This window comes from Mixophyes fleayi, chromosome 8, assembly GCF_038048845.1.
Source record: "Mixophyes fleayi isolate aMixFle1 chromosome 8, aMixFle1.hap1, whole genome shotgun sequence".
Lineage (NCBI taxonomy): Eukaryota > Metazoa > Chordata > Amphibia > Anura > Limnodynastidae > Mixophyes > Mixophyes fleayi.
Genome location: NC_134409.1, coordinates 6210103 through 6230557, shown reverse-complemented (window position 1 = coordinate 6230557; position 20455 = coordinate 6210103). Strand labels below are relative to the sequence as shown.

Here is a 20455-nt window from a genome sequence, read left to right as displayed (position 1 = left end):
ACACTTGTTGCAGATTATTTCTTCTTTCCAAATCAATGTAATATTACGCCCATCTGGTTACAGCGTTTTTTAAATAGCATACTGTTATTGTGGTAGGGGTCATCCATTGTTTTATAGCCAGGATAACTGGCTGTGCTTTTCAGCTAAAATTCCACCATAAGCGCTGACAATACAGCAATAGACGGACAGGGCAGTGTTTCAATGGCAATTTTGTGTCATTCTGGACACTGGTTAAAATCCTTCTGACAATACTCCAGACGATCACAGGAGAGTGGCCTAAATGGTGATTATCCGGCTCTATTTATTAAACGGGTGTTATCGTCAGAGACATGGCTTCGTCCTATGTCTATTTCAAGCGGTAGTTCCCACCGCAGGTAATATTTGCTTATCCTCCTTCTTTTCTCTTTATTTTCTGTTGTCCCCTCTTTTCACCACTATTCCACCTTCTTCCCTATGTCAAATCTTCTCCATTCCAGCATCCCATTCATTCAATAAGACAAAGACACCAGGAAAATGGTGACCGGAGTCCACAGACACAGACACATTGCGTTTGTACTGTTCATCCCCTAGTGTTCACTCAGAGCTCTATTTGCTAGAACCGAGCTCCACATGAAGGCCACTCTCTGTATTGTGAACAGGGGAAGACCTTCAACTTCTGCATCACCTGACCACTGATCGGCTACTTTACATTCCATATACTGCCATTGGTCCGATTCTCCAGTGCTCGCTGCATTATTCAGGAAATATGGGCTGATTTGCTAATTAAATTGCAGACTGAGAGTTATATAGTGGAAGGAGCGGGGTCATCCAGCAGCACAGAGTATATCAGGAGTTGAGTGATGTAAAAGTGAGGACAGGGCTGCATGTGACAGGGGCAGTGACATGATGTGAAGGGGGAAATGGAGGCAGCAGGAAGTCACAGACTGAGAGTTATATAGTGGAAGGAGCAGGGTCCCCAGCAGCACAGAGTATATCAGGAGATGAGTGATGTGTTAGTGAGGACAGGGCTGCATGTGACAGGAGCAGTGACATGATGTGAGGTGGGGAATGGAGGCAGCAGGAAGTCACAGACTGAGAGTTATATAGTGGAAGGAGCAGGGTCCCCAGCAGCACATATTAGTGATGTGAGACTTTTGTCAAACAAACACCTATCTAAAGTAGAGTTCATTGATCCAGTTTGTCTTTAGTACTCCTTATCAGGACAAAAAATTTTGATTGCACAATTTTGATCTGTTTCCAGTAAAAATATGATGCAATTTTGTGTTATCTAAACAATTCCATGGAAGGAAATTTTGGCTGAGAATAAATTCTGTTTATACTGAACTCACTGCTGGGAAATCACAGGGTCACTCGCTCTCTATCATTTTATATTGAGTGGCCCTTGTGTATAACCCTTGATAAAGTAGATTATTATTACAATGGAGAGACATAAAAGAGGATGTGATTTGATACTCAGAAAAACAGTTAAGTATATATTAAATTGTTAAATTATTAGTAACACATTCTGGGCTGAAGCCTGTGGTAGGTCCTGATCCCCACCCCTTCTTCCCTTTGTGTATTAAACCATTAAATCATTACAACCTGCAACACAGTTGCAAAAAAAATACACACTGCCCCAGAAATTATGGGGGCTCTCTACTGCCCCCTGCAGATGTGTGTATGTGAGGGTATTTAGACTGTAAGTAATCAGGGACTGATGTGAGTGAGTTCTCTGTACAGCGCTGCGGAATTAGTGGCGCTATATAAATAAATGATGATGATGATGATGATGATGATACTCCTCCTTCTTTCTAGTAATTATCTGCTAGGTAATTTGTTTATATCGGATGTGCTTCTCATAGACATCAGAGGAGAGCTGCACCCACACAAGTCAATAGATTGAAATTGGAAAGAAAAAGAGGAAATGTGTTTTTAGGGCACTCAAAAGTCCAAATTATTAATACTTCTAAACTTTATTAATATGCATTAAAATATTTAAATTATTTATAAAAATGTATCCTCCTTTAATAAACAAAGATCACATTTGATGAACGAAATATTAAAATGAGATAATAGATATATTGATGAGGATATGAATAACTGTTAGGAAGGACCACTGTATGTTCAAGGGCCACTCTGGCCTCCCCAGTCCGCTGCTGAGAGGTTCAGAGCAGGGACATTGTGGGGTTGTGAGGTGCTTGCATGCACCAGGACCTGGGAAGGTACAAGGGTAGTCCCAGGTGCGTGGAGCAAGCAATAAGGGCTCATTTATTTATTTCAGCCCTTGGGGGAATGCCCATCGGAGGATCTCCATCTTCAGGGATACCCCAGAAGAAGAAGCCACCAGGAGGGGTGGCTGTGTGATGACTGCCATGAGGATATAGCATATTAAAAGGATCAGGACCCCTTTCTAGAGAGATGCCCTGAACTTAAGGGTGCAAAAGTCACACTAGGTAGAGCAACAAAGGAGTGGAGGCGTTTTGAGGAGAGATGTGAAACAGATCCCACATGTTAAACTCTGAATGAGGGAAATGTTTTACAGCCTGTCATATAAAGAGTCGCCTTTTGAAGTGCCCCCATATAGCAATGGGGGAGTCACTGTGCAGGTATTGTGGCTGTATTTTGGAAGTTGTTGTGGCAGAAGAGCCTAACATGAGAGGCTCCTTTGTAATTTGTCCCTATACTGTGAGGGGGGGGTCACTGTATTAGGGCAGCGTGGCTATACTGAGGACCGAGAAAGAGAGAGACAGCTCCTTTGATTTCTTGCTTGGATTGAGATGACCTGGTGCCCATCCTTAGTTGGCTTTGCACTGCCTAGAACACTTGGGTCCACTTACAGAGAAATTATGTGTTAAATACCCGAGTATTCAGGGGGAGGGAGGGGGTTTATTTGCCTATACCCACCAGCCAGACTGTGCTCAGGACCACCCATGGCAATCAGACCAGGCCCTTGGAGGGTCTTCATACATGGTGGGCATTGCATCCATATGAAACAAAACTGCACGCCACAATTGGTATTTTTTTTTCCGGATTGCACTAAATATTCAAAGAAAAGGGCAAGTTTTTTATATAATCGGATATATTTCACCTATTTAAGGAATCACACTGACACATCATCTGGAGTCATTGACTTAATCTTGGCTGGACAGTTACGAAACCTCTACCCTTGAGTTGAGTAATCGGTTTGTGATTTCTTTGCTTTGTAATATTTACTTTTCTCTACAATTTAACAAACTACAAACACAGGTAAATGTAAAGCAAATTATTCCCAAATCCTGACAATATGTAACACAGTTGTCAAAGGTCACCGTAGGGCCAAACAAATGCGGATCAGGGAACAATTCATTTAAATGAGCTGTATATTCACACAATGGCTGTAATAAGCAATGAGCTGTGTGCTTAATTAGAATATAGTGATTAATACAATCACTTTAATATGGTTTGTGCAATAGTCAACACAGTCTCAAGAACACTGTTGGTGAAGACTAAGGAGGCAGCATGGTGGCTCAGTGGTTAGCACTTCTGCCTCACAGCGCTGGGGCCATGAGTTCAATTCCCAAACATGGCCTTATCTGTGTGGAGTTTGTATGTTCTCCCCGTGTTTGCATGGATTTCCTCCGGGTGCTCCAGTTTCCTCCCACACTCCAAAAACATACTAGTAGGTTAATTGCTATTAAACTGACCCTAGTCTGTGTGTATGTGTATTGGAGAATGTAGACTGTAAGCCCCAATGGGGCAGGGACTGATGTGAATGAGTTCTCTGTACAGCGCTGCAGAATTAATGGCGCTATATAAATAAATGAGGATGGTAGCCATGAAATAAATGGTGATTTCCCCCAACCAAAAAAAAAAATCGGTGCTTTGCAATATTATGTCCACAAGATGTCGCACTTGGTCAATTTATTATATGTTTGTAACGTAACCAATTTGTTTTGCTGCTGAATCTTTATCGGCCTGTTATCCATAATAACTCAGAATCAGCTTTTGGGCTTGTTGTTAAATTTTTAATTTACAGTGTATTTATTGTCAATACTTAATCATTGACAGCACTTTATATTTTTTATGATCTATATTATATCAACTATCGATTAGGTATCCATAAAAAATAAATTAAAATTCACATATTTCAATAATTAATGTTTTAGTTAAAAAAAAACACAATAGTTCTGCAGAAAAAAAGAGTCATGGGGAGCCACCATAAATGGTTATGACCTATGACTTATTGTCAGTAAATCGGCTTATAAACTGCATTACCAACTGAGTCCACAAGAGGGCGGCATACATCATTAGGCTCCTGGGCCAAACAGCTTCATGGGGTCACATTGTTTTATATGTAAAACTGTTTCTAAACCCCAGCACTCAGCACACAGGAGGCACCTGGTATTGAGGAGAGGGTAGTTGTGGCTAATATCATGTTATTATCCAGCATCCTGCTTATTCTGGGCTTGTATCTCACAAGGTACGTATATACATTGTACATATTTAGGCTTAATTTACAATAATCATGGTGAAATAATGAGAAATGGATAAGAACGCAGTATTTAGCTTCCAGGAATTAAGTTCTGTATGAATTGCAGACATTCAGGTGCTTGGGAAGTTTAGGAAATACAAATAATTCAGTTTATTAAGTTCATTCCTTGTTGGTCAGTGTAAGAGGTTAAGTGATATTTGGGACAATATATTTTCTGCACATCTGTAGAGACCTGTAGACTAAAATCATGCTGATAATTAATCTATAAAGTACAGGGGAATTCCAGACTATGGATGTTCTGTAAAGTGTGAAATTGGAAACTTTTAGTTACTGGAAGTAAATGTATCTAGTTGCTCCTATCAAAATAATTATATTGAAAGTGCGAACCATATATTTGAAACATGCTTTGGTTTCCTGGCATCAAAGGGATTAAACAAATGTAAAATAGAGAAGAGAGATGCAGTGTTAAAGTGTGTGCACACGGATGTAACATGTGTTATCGTCTTGTTTCTGATCTGTATATTATATGTTTTGTTTAAATTAGTGTGTTTTACCATGTGGTTTGTATGTTTATTTTCTGCTATTTAAATCCATTTTTTGCATATAAGCTGCTAATTAACCAAATGTTAACACAGATTGAAAGCTGATATTATGGTGTATTCAGGGCTCGATCATGTAATTGGCGGACTAGTCTGTGGCCATGGGACCAAGGCTTCTGGGGGGGGGGGGGGTCGCAAAATTTGATTTTAATGACAATGAAATGAGTGCAATAGATTACAGTGACCCTTCTAAAAAGCCAGGTGGCGCTGAGCTCCAAAAACACTGGGACATAAACATTACTATTGGGGAGGGGGGCGGAATTTAAATTAAGTTCGTTTTTACATGCCACATATTAGCCTGGCGTGGAAGCTGAAGGGGCAGCCTTGGGAGTTTTAGACCCGTCCATGTAGAATGTTAAGAAGAGATAAAATACAGCAAACTGCGTTTTTAAAATCACCATAATCTTCTTATAGAATCTTTAAAGTGAAGAGTAACTGTGCATTTCAAGATAGTTACTCTTTTTGTCTCAGTATACAGAATTATTTTTGGTGATTTGCTGCAAACTGCGGGTCCGGGGCCAAAATGGCGCCATTCGCAGCGAATCATGTCAGCCAGGCCGCCATCATGCCTACTTCACTAGGATGGGATTAGGGAGGAAGACGTGAGGAAGACTCTGCCTTAGTCATGTTGTGTGTGACTCCTGTGCCCTCTGATGCACTCTCATGTGTGTATTACCGCCCTTATGATGAGCAGAGTAACAGGAGTCAGGACAGTCATGTATTCAACATACCAGAAGATCCTTTTTAAAATGCCAGTAGAAACATCTATAATCACATTTTACAGGTACAGACATGAAATGGTAGAAAATATCACTGAAATATGCTTGAATTTTTTTCTCCATGTCCAGCTGTCAATCACAGGACAATGCAACCAATCAGACTCTTGCAAAGAGCAGATCAGCTAGATCTGTGTCGAGGACACCGGATCCTATAGATTGCGTGTTGTCCAGCTGGTCTTCTTGGAGCACGTGTGATCCGTGCCAAAAGAAGAGAGTAAGTATGGAGAGACTGCCCTGACTGCCCCTTATCCCCTGATTTATATTGTATAAACTGAAGCTACACACCCACAATCAAATAGGCAACTTGTTCTGTGCCAATCCTCATGATAAGATCTGAAAAGCTCTCCAACTGTTGTAGAACTACAAGTCCCAGCAGTCCACAGCAACCGCTGGCCACAGGTCGCCTAACCCTGATATATTGTTACCCTAATATATAGCTTAGACATCTACTTGATACTGTAATTCATTTTTGTAGCTCTTCAATTAGGCATTTTTGCAGGAGAATCCGCCAAGCTGTTTGGAATACTACTTTGTTTATTGTTATTTATTTTATTATGATGTGGTTTTGAATAACAATGATAATAATACATAATTCTAATGGAACAAGTTTCAAACTCGCTACATATTGGATGACATATACAGTAATATAGGACTGAACAGTATTTCCAAAAGAAGACGGTGTTATATATAAATAGCAATAACATACAGTTCATCTTATTATGAATTAGGGGTATGAATTAAGAAATGTGTGGTCTTTGCGATTAAGCGTTCCTGACCCAACAGTTTTATATTTGCACTTTGCGCAGTTCCGATATGCTCAGCTGTCGACAGTGCCTCAATTCAATGGCGAGCCCTGTTACACGATAGACCGACAAGAGGAGTCCTGCGTCACAAGCAGCATCTGCAGAAACACAAAGAGATGTGAAGGCTTCCAATGTGCAGAATCCGGTAAGAGCGTCTTCTGTGACTGATGTGTGTGTAGAATCCTGGAATCTAACTGGACAAGTAACAATGTAACAATGTAACAATGTAGACAGGATAGAACCTTGGGATTTACTTCTCTCAGATTCTATAGTTATCGCCAGTGATAGCTTTCGCTGGGTGACGACTTTCCCGTGCAAAACAAGTACCGCCGTGGTCTCTCTGACGCTATCGCCATCTCAGGATGGTGATAGTAGCGGAAATACTTGAAAAAAGCCTTTCTTCATATTGGAATGCTCCAACTTAATTACAATTTTTTAAAAAAAATATTTTTAAAACATTTTATTTTTATTAGCATTTTATTTTTTTTCAACGGAAGTCCCCCCAAGACCGAGTTTCCCGTTTTAGCCCGCATGCGTGTGCCGTCAATCTGGGTCACGCATGCGCAGATGGACCCACGGCGCTGCAGACGTCAGAACTACAGTTATATTACCAGGCACCATAGTACTTACAGATCTTGGGCTTATGGTTAGTGACACATTAGAGACTGAGGTCAGTCCCTGCATATCCTGACTACTCTCCTCTGTTTGGGCACCAGGAAAGTGTATCACACGTCGGCTGCTGTGTAACGGGGACGATGACTGTGGGGATTTGTCCGATGAGAAGGATTGTAAGACGGTCCGGAGCTCGTGCACCGATGAGATGGAGCAGTACTGGGCGATTGAGAACCTTGCGTCTGGGTAGGTGCCCTCTGCAATATATACACAAGTAGGATGTAGACCGGTGTTATCCAGCAGCACAGCAGACAATGAACTGCGCACACGTTGTATAATATCTCTCTAACCTGCATTACTAGTAGGGCTGTCCTGGCCCCCGTTCCCTAATTCTCACCCCTTTACTGCACGTACAGCCACTAGCAGCACAGAGGAACCATACCCCTAACACTTAATGCATTAATGGGACACTAACTTAGGGATAGATTTACTAAAGCATCTAACAAGGAAAAGTGGAGGTGTTGCCCATAGCAGCCAATCAGATTCTAGATAAATGACAGCTAGTATCCGATTGGTTGCTATGGGCAACACCTCCACTTTTTCTTTTCAGAATCTTTATTACATCTGCCCCTTAGTCTTGTGTTACCCCTCTGTGCAGGCTATGAGAAAACTGAGGGGACCGTGTCTGTCACCTCTCTGTCATATTTCCTGATTTTTCTGGAGCTGGCCACACCCCTATGACATTATAACCCCGCCCCTAACCATGTCATGCATATCATCAGGATACAATCCCATTATATTCACTTGTGAGAAGATTATCCCCCCCTCAGTAAGAGAGGGGGCTGGGAGCTGTAGGAGGAGAGAAAGAGGTTATAGGGAAGAGAATGCAAATAATGGGACTGTACTAAACAAAGAGCTGTGCAAGCAGCCTTACTGTGGGCAGAGCAGCTTGACCATGTGCTCAGGATGCCAGCTGCTCAGCTGGGGACTCCTCTGGCACCATTTCCTGAGCGTGTGACTGACAGCTGAGCAGATACGGAAGAAGAGCTCATTGCTTTCATCTCCGCACTGAGCGTCCGCTGCGCATCACATTTTAATCATTTAAAGATTGGCAGTTCATGCTGCGTCCTCTCCTGCTGCCCGAAGATTGGTATAAATATCACTGTAATATCACTACATCTGTACCAACAGAGCAGAAAAGTTGTTCTCAGATGAATGTATGAGAACCGTTATCAGATCCCTATAAATGCAGAACGTGTGGCTGCTTTTAAAAATCAATAAGAGAATTGATTATTGACAAAAATTTGATTTCTTTGACTCTCCGAATATTTGGAATAAGTAGCCATTGTAATAGGACGTACAGAAACAGGCAAACATCATTTATTTTGCCTTGCAAACAAAATTGTTTAATGTATCAATATTACCAATGTCCAGATACACTATTTGTATCAAACATGTTTTATTTCATAAATATATGAACACCAGGAAGCGCAAGTAATCCCTGCGTCATATTCACGCAACAATTTACTGACTTTTTCTTTTCTCCAGGTTGAATTTATTCACAAATAACCGTGAAGGTTTTGTACTAGATCACCGCTATTACGCCGGCGGCTGTTCTCCGCATTACATCCTGGAGACGCGGTTCAGAAAACCGTACAACGTGGAAAGTTACGTCCCTGAAGTAAGTCGGATTAAAACACCGAAACCAGATGTAAATGCTGCAAAATATTTACTTTGTCGTTATAAAACCATTGTATGTTTATTGGAAAAAACGCAAGGCTGTCCTCCATGTTTATAATGCTCCACATCAATGTTAGGCAGGGGCGTTCTAGTTGTTGGGGAACTACATGTTCCAGCATGCCCGCAGGGAATTTCCAATAAAAACATTCAAACAGTCATGGCCAAAAGTTTTGCGAATGAAACAAGTATTGGTTTTCACAACGTTTGCTGCTTCAGTGTCTTTAGACCTCTGTCAGATGTTGCTATGGTATACTGAAGTAACATTACAAGCATTTCATAAGTGTCAAAGGCTTTTATTGACAATTACATTAAGTTTATGCAAAGAGTCAATATTTGCAGTGTTGACCCTTCTTATTGAAGACCTCTGCAGTTCGCCCCGGCAGCTGTCAATCACCTTCTGGGCCACATACTGACTGATGGCCGCCCATTCTGGCCTAATCAATGCTTGGAGTTTGTCAGAATTTGCAGGATTTTGTTTGTCCAGCCGCCTCTTGGGGATTGACCACAAGTTCTCAATGGGATTAAGGTCTGAGGAGTTTCCTGGCCATGGACCCAAAATTTCGATGTTTTGATCCCCGAGCCACTTAGTTATCACTTTTGCCTTATGGCAAGGTGCTCCATCATGCTGGAAGAGGCATTGTTCATCACCAAACTGTTCTTGGATGGTTGGGAGAAGTTGCTCTTGGAGGATGTTTTGGTACCATTCTTTATTCATGGCCGTGATCTTAGGCAGAATTGTCAATAAAAACCTCTGACACCGGAGCAGCAGACTTTGTGAAAACCAATATTTGTGTCATTCTCAAAACTTTTGCCCATGACTGTACATTGACAATCACTCAATCGACTTTAACCATCGTAGTTTCCCCATATTAATGGCCCCACTAACTTCATTGATTTTACTAAGTTACTTTGTATCAACAGTGAGATCAATATGTTGAATCATACTCAATGCTAATGGACTCTTCTATTTGTAGACTAAAGGAAAGTATGAGTTTACGCTGTCGGAACATGAGTCGTATTCAGATTTTGAAAGAGATTTCAGTAGCCTCCATACTAAGCAAACCAGCTTCAAGATCGGCTTTAAAATACCGAGTGTCATTGAAATTGGATTCAGCTACAGTGATAGCAAATACAAACACTTTGTGGAAAGGACAAAGAAATTCTCACATACAGTAAGTACTCCGTAGGGTGGTGGCGATATATACTGGTGATGTAATTTCAAAGAACTCGCACAATTGTACAGTAAGTGTTACAGCTCAGCAGGACGGAGATATTGTGGAAGTCATTCCTTTGCTGTATATGTATGTTATGTAGTTTAATTAGTAAAGGCTATGCCCGTTAAAGGGGTAGGGGCAGGGGCAAACACAGGATTTGTAGAGGGGGGGTTTCCACACCACGCCGCCAGTGGGTGTGACCAGAATTTTAGACAGTGCTTGGCTGCTCTCCAACTCTTCCTATCCCCATAATATACATGGGCAATGCTGCGTGCACTACTGTTAGGTGCACACAGCTCTCCCTTTGCAAGCAGAGCCGTGTGAAGCGGGGGCAGGGTCCAGCCACCTCGATTATACAGTGCCCCAGGCTTGGAGGGGGATTTCCAGGCACTAGGAAACCCCGCCTCGGTTTGCCAATGAGTGTAATGCACCCTGTTGCCTACAAACAACGCAGGCAGCCTTTTTGTGACCTGAACTATAGTATGAATAGTAATGAGACTGCAGCCTATCACTTCATTAGCACTTAATTACATTACTGAGTGATTTTGTCAGACATTCAGGGTTTGATCGATATTCGGATGCAACTTGCGTTTAAAAAAAACGAGCACAGAACTTGAGCGTTATTCTGACTGTATTCAAATACATGCGGATCTCAAAACAAGTTCCCAATCTGGGTATAAGTGCGCTGTGGATATACGCTACTAGCCATTTGTGGACAGACAGAACCAGACCAGAACCAGCACATGCATATGGGCAGTGAATCGTCTGATCAGAACGCATGCAATTAAAAAGATTTTCCAAATTACATTAACAACTCTTAATACTATGATCAATAATAAAAATATGAGTTTTAAAAATTAATGTTCATTTATATTTGGACATTGAATACATCAGTCAGGATGTTCTTAATGTGAACTGTGCATAAAATCTGTTTATTATATTCTCTCTTACTTACTTATACATGTTCTGTTCTATCTAGTGGCGCACATACGTGTAGTTTTTAATACAAAGACGAAGCCATGTCAGTCATCATTATCAGTCACCACCGACACCTGCTCTGTGGTGGGTGCAAATGATACGGCTAAAAATACACATTTAAGGAAAGCACAGGACTTGAATCAGCCGCCTCTGCGTTGACAACGCCCTCACTGTACATTGCCTATATCCATCCGCCTCTACCCTCCCCCGTTACGCCCTTCAAGCAGTAGACAGTAGTAAATACCATATGCATTCAGACATGAATTGCGTTCATTGGCGCAAGGTACATTTCAGATCGTATGCAGATGCTATTTCACACAAGAGACGTCCACCGTGTGGGCGTAGAATCGAGCCTGTCAATTTACTAGGAGCTAGTGACATAACTGATACACTCTGAGCGCTCTAACACACCGCGGAGGCAGCCATTTTCCAAGTGACATCACTAATGCCTAGAACATACATCGTTTGGCTTTATCAGTATGAATATTTGAATATTAAAACCATTGGTGGTTTCTCTAAAAAAGAAATAAGGTTTCTATAAATGATATTGTTTCATGACTCTATCCAAGTCAGCAGGGGACCTATTTGTTAAATGGCAGATGAGTTCTCTACGAACCATAACACATTGGGACAGTTAGTGCCGTGTCCATTTAGGGAAGTCCTCTGCTATATTTTTCTTTGACTTCAGTTTTTTATTTTATTGTTCGTACAGTGTAACGTGTCCCTTTTGCATATTTCAGAGCAGTTTATTCATTCACGCTCGCTCCAATCTAGAAGTGGCGCAATACAAACTAAAAGCCCGTAGTCTGATGCTACATTCTGAGTTCTTCCAGAGAGTGAAGAAGTTGCCGATGGAATACGCTTACGGCGAATACCGAGACCTCTTTCGGGACTACGGGACACACTTCATAACTGAGGCCACTCTAGGAGGGACCTATGAGTATACTTTGATCCTCAACAAAGAAGCCGTACGTAAAGAAGGTAATGTTCTTTTTCTTCAATAACATGTAAAATGTTAACAGCTGAGAGTTATAATCGGTGTAACACGAACTGATTTACCCCTGTTCCAATTTTCTTTATCCCAAAGCTTATAACATGGAGGACGTAAAGTCCTGCGTGCAGGCAGGCGTTACGCTCGGAGGTAACATATGTGGCGTGTGGGTGAGTGTGAGCGTGTCCGGGGGCCAGTGCGACGCACTCCTGAAGGAAATTGGAAGTGAGTTATTCATTCAAAGCCTTTCTCTGTTGCTTTCTGTTCTTTTATAAGTTTGTTATGCGCAAATGTGCGGCAAAAAATGTAGGAGGTTCGAAACTAAGATACAGAAAAGAAAGAATCCCCGTCCCCCTTCATTCTATCTTTGTCACAGCACATACCCTCCCGAATGTCAATAGCCACCCCACCCCCTGCTGTGCAATGCTATGATTCCCCCCATCATAGACCACTTGTCACCAGGTTGTCAATGTTGGCAAATGTGCAATAGTGATGTATTTGTGCCGCCACTGTCCATATTAAATAGTGTTTGCACAGGGAAGTATCGCCAGACAGGACCGGTGATATCGATAACAGGCAGAAACAGATAGCAATCACCGGCTGGAGGGCTATTTAATATCGGGAGAAGCCCTGAACACGGCAAAAATACCTCTTTATTAAGGCTTTTGACGCTGTCCCACATCGCAGACTGTTAAAAAAAAGCTTGGGACTGGATTCTAAGATGGTTGAATGGATAAGATCTTGGCTGCAGGATAGATAACAAAGAGTTATAGTAAATGGAGACATTCACAGGAGGGAAAGGTTACCAGTGGAGTACCCCAGGGATCTGTACTTGGACCAGTGCTTGTTAATATCTGTATTGGTGACATTGCAAATGTATTGAAGGGATAGTATGTCTTGTTGCAGATGACACAAAGGTATGAAACAGGGTAGACACACCAGGAGGGGTAAACAAATGATTGCTGATCTAGGTAGACTGGAGGAATGGTCAGAGAGTGGCAACTACAGTTTAATGCCTAAAAATGCAAAATCATACACTTGGGTCTCAATAACCCAAAGGCTAAATATAGTATTACCGGCACTATAATGGAAACTACTGAGGAGTTTAGGGATCTAGGAGTCACTACTTCAGGTGACATAAAGGCAGGTAAGTAATGTAACAAAGCAATGAGGAAGGTAAGTCAGATGCTTGGTTACATAGGGAGAGGATCAGTAGCAGAAAGAAAGAAGTAATAATATCACTGTATAGGTCATTGGTACGGCCTCATCTAGAATACTGTGTTCAGTTCTGGAGGCCACATCTCCAGAAGGATATAAATACATTACAGACTGTACAAAGAAGGGCAACTAAAATGGTGCATGGCCTACAGCACAAAACTTACCCGGAGAGACTAAAATATCTTAATATGTATAGTTTGGGGCAGAGAAGGGAACGGGGGACATGATAGGAACTGTCATATATATCAAGGGATATAACAAGGTGCAAGAGGGAAACATTCTACAAAGGAAGAGAAGTATTAGAACACGAGGACATACACTGACACTGGGGGGAAGTAGGTTCAGAGGAAATTACTTCACAGAAAGGGTAGTGGATATGTGGAATAGCCTCCCATCAGAGGTGGTAGAGGATAATACAGTAGAGCAATATAAACATGCTTGGGATAGACATAAGGATATCCTTACAAAGAACTAAGGATCACATAGGGTTGGAGATTACCATAGGTTAAAAATTGGGTATAATAGATGGGCCAAGTGGTTCTTATCTGCCGTCAAATTCTATGTTTAAATACTATATATACAGGAAGCTCCACTAATGGATATTTTAATATCAATACGTTACGTCAGGGTCAGTGATTGATATAATCTATTTTAAGAAAGAAAGTAAAATCGTTTTCATTGTGTAATCATCGTATCGACATGTTGCAGATAGAAAGTCGAGTAATAAAGTAGTTGAAGACTTTGTGGCGCTTGTGAGGGGCGGGGCCAGTGAACACGTGACTACGCTGGCGTACAAAAACCTCCCGACTCCGGAGCTGATGCAGGAGTGGGGCGACGCCGTGTACTACAGCCCAGAGGTCCTGAATATTAAGGTATTAGACGCTATAATGTTCATGTAACAATATGTCTTCACTCTGCACTTTATAAACTGTTAATTCCTTCCACCACACATATAATAGGGCAGAGTAAGGATTAGAAGCCGAATCCCGGGGCACAGATAGGACAAGCTGGACATGGGGCGAAATATCACACTGTAATAAGGATCAGTTGGTCTCTGTGTTGGTTGTGTTGCTATTTGTTTTGGGGAGATTTCTCTAAGTCTAGTATAGTATAACTACAAGTGCCAGCATGCACTGGCATCCAGGGCTCGTGGGACCTGTAGTACAGCTGGAAACAATAAACTGAAATATATAACCAGTGGGAGACAATGATTAATAGCGGAAGCGCGATTGTCGTTACTTCCTCTGGTTCCGAGATTTCAAACCTTGTAACCACGGCAACCTTTGTGTCTCGTAGGCCAGCCCCTTGTACGAGCTGGTGACAGCCACGGATTTCATTGGCGCCAACACCCTGCAGGAGAACATGAAACGCGCCCTTCAGGAGTACGAGAGCGAGACCAGCTCCTGCCGCTGCGCTCCGTGTCAAAACAACGGGATCGCCACCTTCATCGGTACAAAGTTATCAGTATTAAGAACTCTTATCATGTAATGGGATCCCTCTCACAAACACAAGTTATGTATGTTTCCCAGGAATGATTTTTAAAGGTCTAGAAACTTATGAAAATACAAAAGTAAATCAGCTTTTTATTTTCCAAAATCAGCAGGTACCAGAAACCCAGCAGGATTTTGTTACAGAGAACTTTTTAAGTTTTTTTGTTCTTTAGTTCATTCTAGTCCTGTTGTTACAGAAGTGTTCAACATTGTAGGTAGTCCAAGGCTTGTTTACAGAATATTTGGAGATTATTTTACTTTAAATAATCCTGTATCTAACATTTCCCCCTCTTCTAGTTCTCCATTTGAACAAACCACGTTCCCTTGAATTCCAGTACATTACAGCCTGTATAAAGGAGAGCATTTTACTTATTCCACTCACAGTCAAGGGGTAGAATTATTGATCGCAGGACATTGTGTTATTGTACTGCGAAAAAAAGACACAAAGCTTAAAAAAAACGATGCATCCCTTTAAAATATGTCAGTGGTGCTCTTTGATGTATGAAACGTGGTCACTCAGAGAATCTTTGCATCTGATAAACCCCCACATTACACACAGAGGGGCCTGAATCATCTCCGGACATAAGTTCATTTGCGCGCTGCGTCTTGCGGGAAAATTCTCTGCGCCTTGCGCCAGAACAGGAGTTGCACCAATGAACGCAACCGCATGCAATTCATGTGCGAATGCAAATGACACTTACATCGGGCGGAACAGGGGATGAGACGGGGTGAACGGATGTAAGTAATGAGCGGTAAGGAATGCGCCAAGGGTGTGCTAACGCAGAGGCGGTTAACTTTAAGCTTTGGGCATCTCTCAGCTACGTGATGATTACACGTGTGCATGTCAAAGCATGCGCGTGGAAGTAGGAAAAACTATAAAAATGCATTTTATGTACAGTACGAATTAATAACATCCTGATTTATGTACGTCATGTAAAACCTATTTTTATTAATGATTACTATTATTAAGAGATTTCTTTGGCGTGCGTTCTGATGGGAGCTTACGTGCGGACAAGTTACGTTCGCTTTGTATGCGCTCACATTGGGTTTGAAGGTGAAACAGGCCCACAGAATGTGATTTAATAAATTAATACGTTTTTTTACCCAGATTCGGGGGCCGTGTTCTCAGCCAATCAGTAAAGAACAGCGTCAAACACAAACTTTTTTGAAAAAAATTCAAACATGATTGGCTGTTGGATAGAAACTGGTGTAAAATGTACATCTTTAACAAATCGTCTCTAGAATGTGTACCCGTTTGGAAAATCCTTATCTGATAATTTTTACCTATCTAGTGAGACATCAGGTTTTTGAGGTCAAAAGATAAATCAGTTTCTAAAGTTCCAACTAGTATAATATCATGTCAATATATGAAATATTATCTTTTAAGCAGTATAACAAAAAAAAAAATGCTGCAAACCTTTAAAAGAAATCCTTGCAAAACATTGTAAAATATAACCAGTTTTATCCTTGATCTTTACAGAGAATCGCTGTGAATGTATTTGCCCATTAGGGTTTAAAGGGCCAGCTTGTGAAATCACCCAGAGGCCAGGTAAATAAGACTCTTCATCCGCTCGTGTTTGTTCTGGTTTTGTTTTGTTTTTTTTCCAGATATGTGAGTTTGTTCATGTAAAAATCATTAACTATATTAGACCTACAAAGCGCACAGTTTGGTGCATTGGAAAAGGTGACACCATTGGGGGAGGGTGTGATAAAACTTTGCTCTTTCTGCAAACACCATCACAGTAGGTCCAAATTCCAAAGCATTGTGGGTAAATGTGCCTTAAATTAGTAACCGAGCACCAGAGCCGTAACTTAGAATTCTAGCGCCCTGGGCGAGAAAGACAAATGGCGCCCCCTAGCCCTCAATTTTAACCAAATTAACCTAAAATATTCCTAAATTGCGCCCCCCTTCAGCGTTGCGCCCTGGGCGGTCGCCCCTATCGCACAGCCCTAGTTACGGCCCTGCCGAGCACTGTCATTTTTACTGGAAAAATTAGGTAACTGTTAAATGTTTCCAAATAGTCCTGATATTTGTGTCATCAAAGTTTGGGCAGCTTACCAACAAAGTTGTTGGCCTTGGGTAAAGTTGAGTGTGTCTGGTTGTGTTGGGGTATGACTAGCTGGTTAAATTGGGGTCATGGTAAAAATGGAGCTTCATATTGTACAGTCAAAATAATGTCATGTTTTGCAATACATCCAGTAGAAATCGTAAAAGCTATCGACTGATTCTGAATGCACTGTCCATTGGGGTTCAAGGCGAAAATGTCGTTTATGAGTTTAACTCCCATCGATGACTTATCCTTGATTAATGGTAACATCGACAGCACGGTGGCTCAGTGGTTAGCACGTCTGCCTTACAGCACTGGGGTCATGAGTTCAATTCCTGACCATGGCCTTATCTTTGTGGAGTTTGTATGTTCTCCCCGTGTTTGCGTGGGTTTCCTCCGGGTGCTCCGGATTCCTCTCACACTGCAAAAACATACTGGTAGGTTAATTGGCTGCTATCAAATTGACCCTAGTCTGTACTACAGCACTTAGTATATTGCACTACAAGTGCCAGCATGCACTTGAGCCCATGTAAATACCATAAATCGACGTTAGGTATTTTGAAACCGCGATACATCAACAGCGGATTTACATTCAAATTGATGATGATGAGGAGGAGGAGGATTGGCTTGTCTCCAAAAGCAACCATGCAGTAGATTAAAGGTTACACGTATGTTAAGAAGCGTGTAGCTCAAAATACAGTCATGCTTTTTAGAGGGACGTACCACTACACAGGTCACCGGGGGGGTTCACCGCTGCGGACAAATCTCCTCACACATTCTCAGTCTCACAAGTTCATTTGTTGTTTATTTTTCAGTACCTGCCATAGATGGAAACTGGAACTGCTGGTCAGACTGGACCCCATGCTCGGGGAGAGTTCAGACAAGGGAACGGCAGTGCGTTAATCCCCGCCCACAAAATGGAGGCAAACCCTGTGATGGGGCCGCCACCGACTCGAGAAATTGTTAACTGTGTGCGACATAAATTACCAGGAGCTACGCGTGACCCGTCCGCCTCAGGGGGGCTCTGATTTGTGTCAGATTTTCTTGTGTGAAGGTTTATTTTCTGTGAAATGACAATGAAATAAAATATTAAGCGTGACGACCCAGGTATTGCCTCGTTTCACCCATTCTGCCATAGTCAGCAACCTTATCTCAAGTGTATCCGTCGTCTAGTGGGGGTCGGCCATTTTGTTGGCTGCAGCAATATTCATAAGAACTAGTAACTGGTGACATTGTGAGGCACATAGTGTAGGCAGCCATTTTGTTGGACACCCCCATCAGGTCTTGACCACACCCCCTGTCCTGATTCAAGGAGGCAGCCATTGTTGTAGGCTGTATATATAAATACATTGGATATTCGTTGCATTGTTTGTGGACGAACATTGATCCACATTAAACCAAATCCAATATCTTGACTGAACTATCTTTGTACCTGCCCCAATTTTTTTTTTATCCAACAACATCTACTTAATCTATCAGTCTGCACATATACAACATTAAAAAAAAAATCAGATTTTGGTGGTCTTTGAGGAATTTGATTCTACTTTTTGACTTTATATACGTTTGCGTAGCATAAATTATGAAAATTTGCACTGCAGATGTCTGCATGCAGAGTATCACTGAATATCTCTTTGTCTTTTACTAAATATTGTTAAAAACCTTCTAAAATTAGTGCCAACATTTATTTCACCTTAAATTCACTTGTTTCTGGACCTGCCCCACCACAATTTTCTTTTGAATAAACATTTTATTGAATTTAACAGGTAAATAACAAAGAGTGGGAAGTTGACATAATATGTGAATCAAAACAAATTCTAATCTCCAAGAAAAATAGACAACATATTATTAACAGTATATAATGTCAAGGGGGATGGAAAATGAAAAGAGGGAGAGGAAACAAGGAGAAGAGAGGGGGAGGGAGTGGGGGGGTCACTATCCAAAAGAGGAAGAAAGGATTAGAGAGGATAAATATCCATGATATAAGAAAGAAATAACGAGAACGAGAGCTAGAAGTCGTTAGTCAGCCAAGTGGGGAGAGGCTACGTGATAATGATGTCCAAGGACTCCAGACCTTATTAAATTGGATGGGGGTGTGACGAATACTTGTAATATATTCCAGACGATATAATTGCCATATGTGGTTGATGATGGATGGGAGCAGAGATGGTTTTGGGTTTTTCCAAAAAAGGGCGATTTGACACCTAACAGCACTAAGTATGTGTGTGATGAGTTTCAGAATGTGTTTGGGAACTTTAGGAACTGAGCCAGGAATCGGGGAGTCGGAGAGGGATGGCGGGAGAGAGATCTGGGGAATATTGAATATTGATGGATAGTTTCCCAGAAGGGGAGTAATTTCGGACATTGCCACTAAATGTGGGACAGGGTACCCTCGTGTCCACACAGGCACCAGCACATCTGAGATGTGCCCGGGTAGATTTTGTGGAGGCGGTGTGGTACCAAGTACCAGCAACAGAAGATCTTACGGCTATTTTCACTGATTTTATCACACATAGAGGTCTTGGATAAGATCAGACGAATCTTGTTCCACTCATCCGGGGTGAGCGACTTCTCCATGTCCTCCTCACACTTGAGTTTGTGGGGGTCTTTGAGAGGGCGTTTGTGTTTCAGAATGAGGCGGTAGAAGAAGGAACAACGGGAACAAAAAGAGACCAGCGGAGAAGAGAGATGGATATCAGTGTGTCGGATAGCGTCATATAAGTGTCAAAGTTGGAGATATTGAAAAAAAACGAGTCGATTGGATGCAAAATTGTGTCTGTATGTCAGGGAAAGAGGGGAAGAATCGCAGAGGAGCTAAGTCACTGAAAAAGTTTATAACGCGGCGTGTCCAGTGAGAGAACTGAGTTGGATGGAGTCCAGGTATAAATGAGGGATTATTCCATAGATGGGTCATACGCCAGGGATTGGGGGATAGATTGTAGGAGGATACTGTGGATTCCAGGAGCTGAGCGAGACTGCGAGGGGGGTGGGGGGTTGTGGGTGGGGGGTTTCGGTATTGAGATTTCAGCCAGAGTAGGGAGGCGGGTGAGATAGTAATGGTGAGGGCCAGCTTCGATATCGACCCAAACCTCGATGACCAGGAGGGGAGTGAAATTAAGGAGTCAGAGCCCACCTTCTTGGGTTGGTTTATGAAGTATCTGCATCCGAATCATCGGTTTCCTAGCAGACCAAACAAATTTGGTGGCTATTTTTTGCAGGAGCTTGAAAGAGTTGGCGGGAACTTTAAGGGGCCAGGCTTGGAAGAGATATAAAAGGCGGGTTCGGATATTGATTTTAAGAGAGTTTATCCTACCCGTCCAGGAAATTAGGAGTTTATCCCATTTTAAGAGATCCACTTTGATGACAGACAAAAGTGAAGGAAAATTTGCAAAGTACAATTGTTCATAGGAGCGGGTTAGGTAAACCCCTAGACATTTTAGTTCATGTGACAGCCATCTAACGTCAAAGCTAGATTTCAGGGATGACAAAAGGGCGGAGATCAAGTATTTCTGATTTAGAGGCATTGAATTTGTAGT

At 41.8% G+C, this 20455-nt stretch overlaps 1 protein-coding gene across 1 annotated transcript; it reads left to right on the top strand.

The window, feature by feature from the left end:
* The first annotated feature begins 4308 nt into the window (after positions 1-4308).
* On the top strand, positions 4309-18029 carry C8B (complement C8 beta chain). The gene is made up of 12 exons (XM_075181733.1): positions 4309-4438; positions 5898-6042; positions 6635-6776; positions 7348-7489; positions 8792-8924; positions 9958-10155; positions 11916-12156; positions 12263-12391; positions 14093-14256; positions 14681-14834; positions 16355-16423; positions 17738-18029. Exons 1-12 carry the CDS (start codon positions 4392-4394, stop codon positions 17887-17889), a joined length of 1716 nt encoding a protein of 571 aa, XP_075037834.1. The 5' UTR covers positions 4309-4391; the 3' UTR covers positions 17890-18029.
* Positions 18030-20455: the final 2426 nt, after the last annotated feature.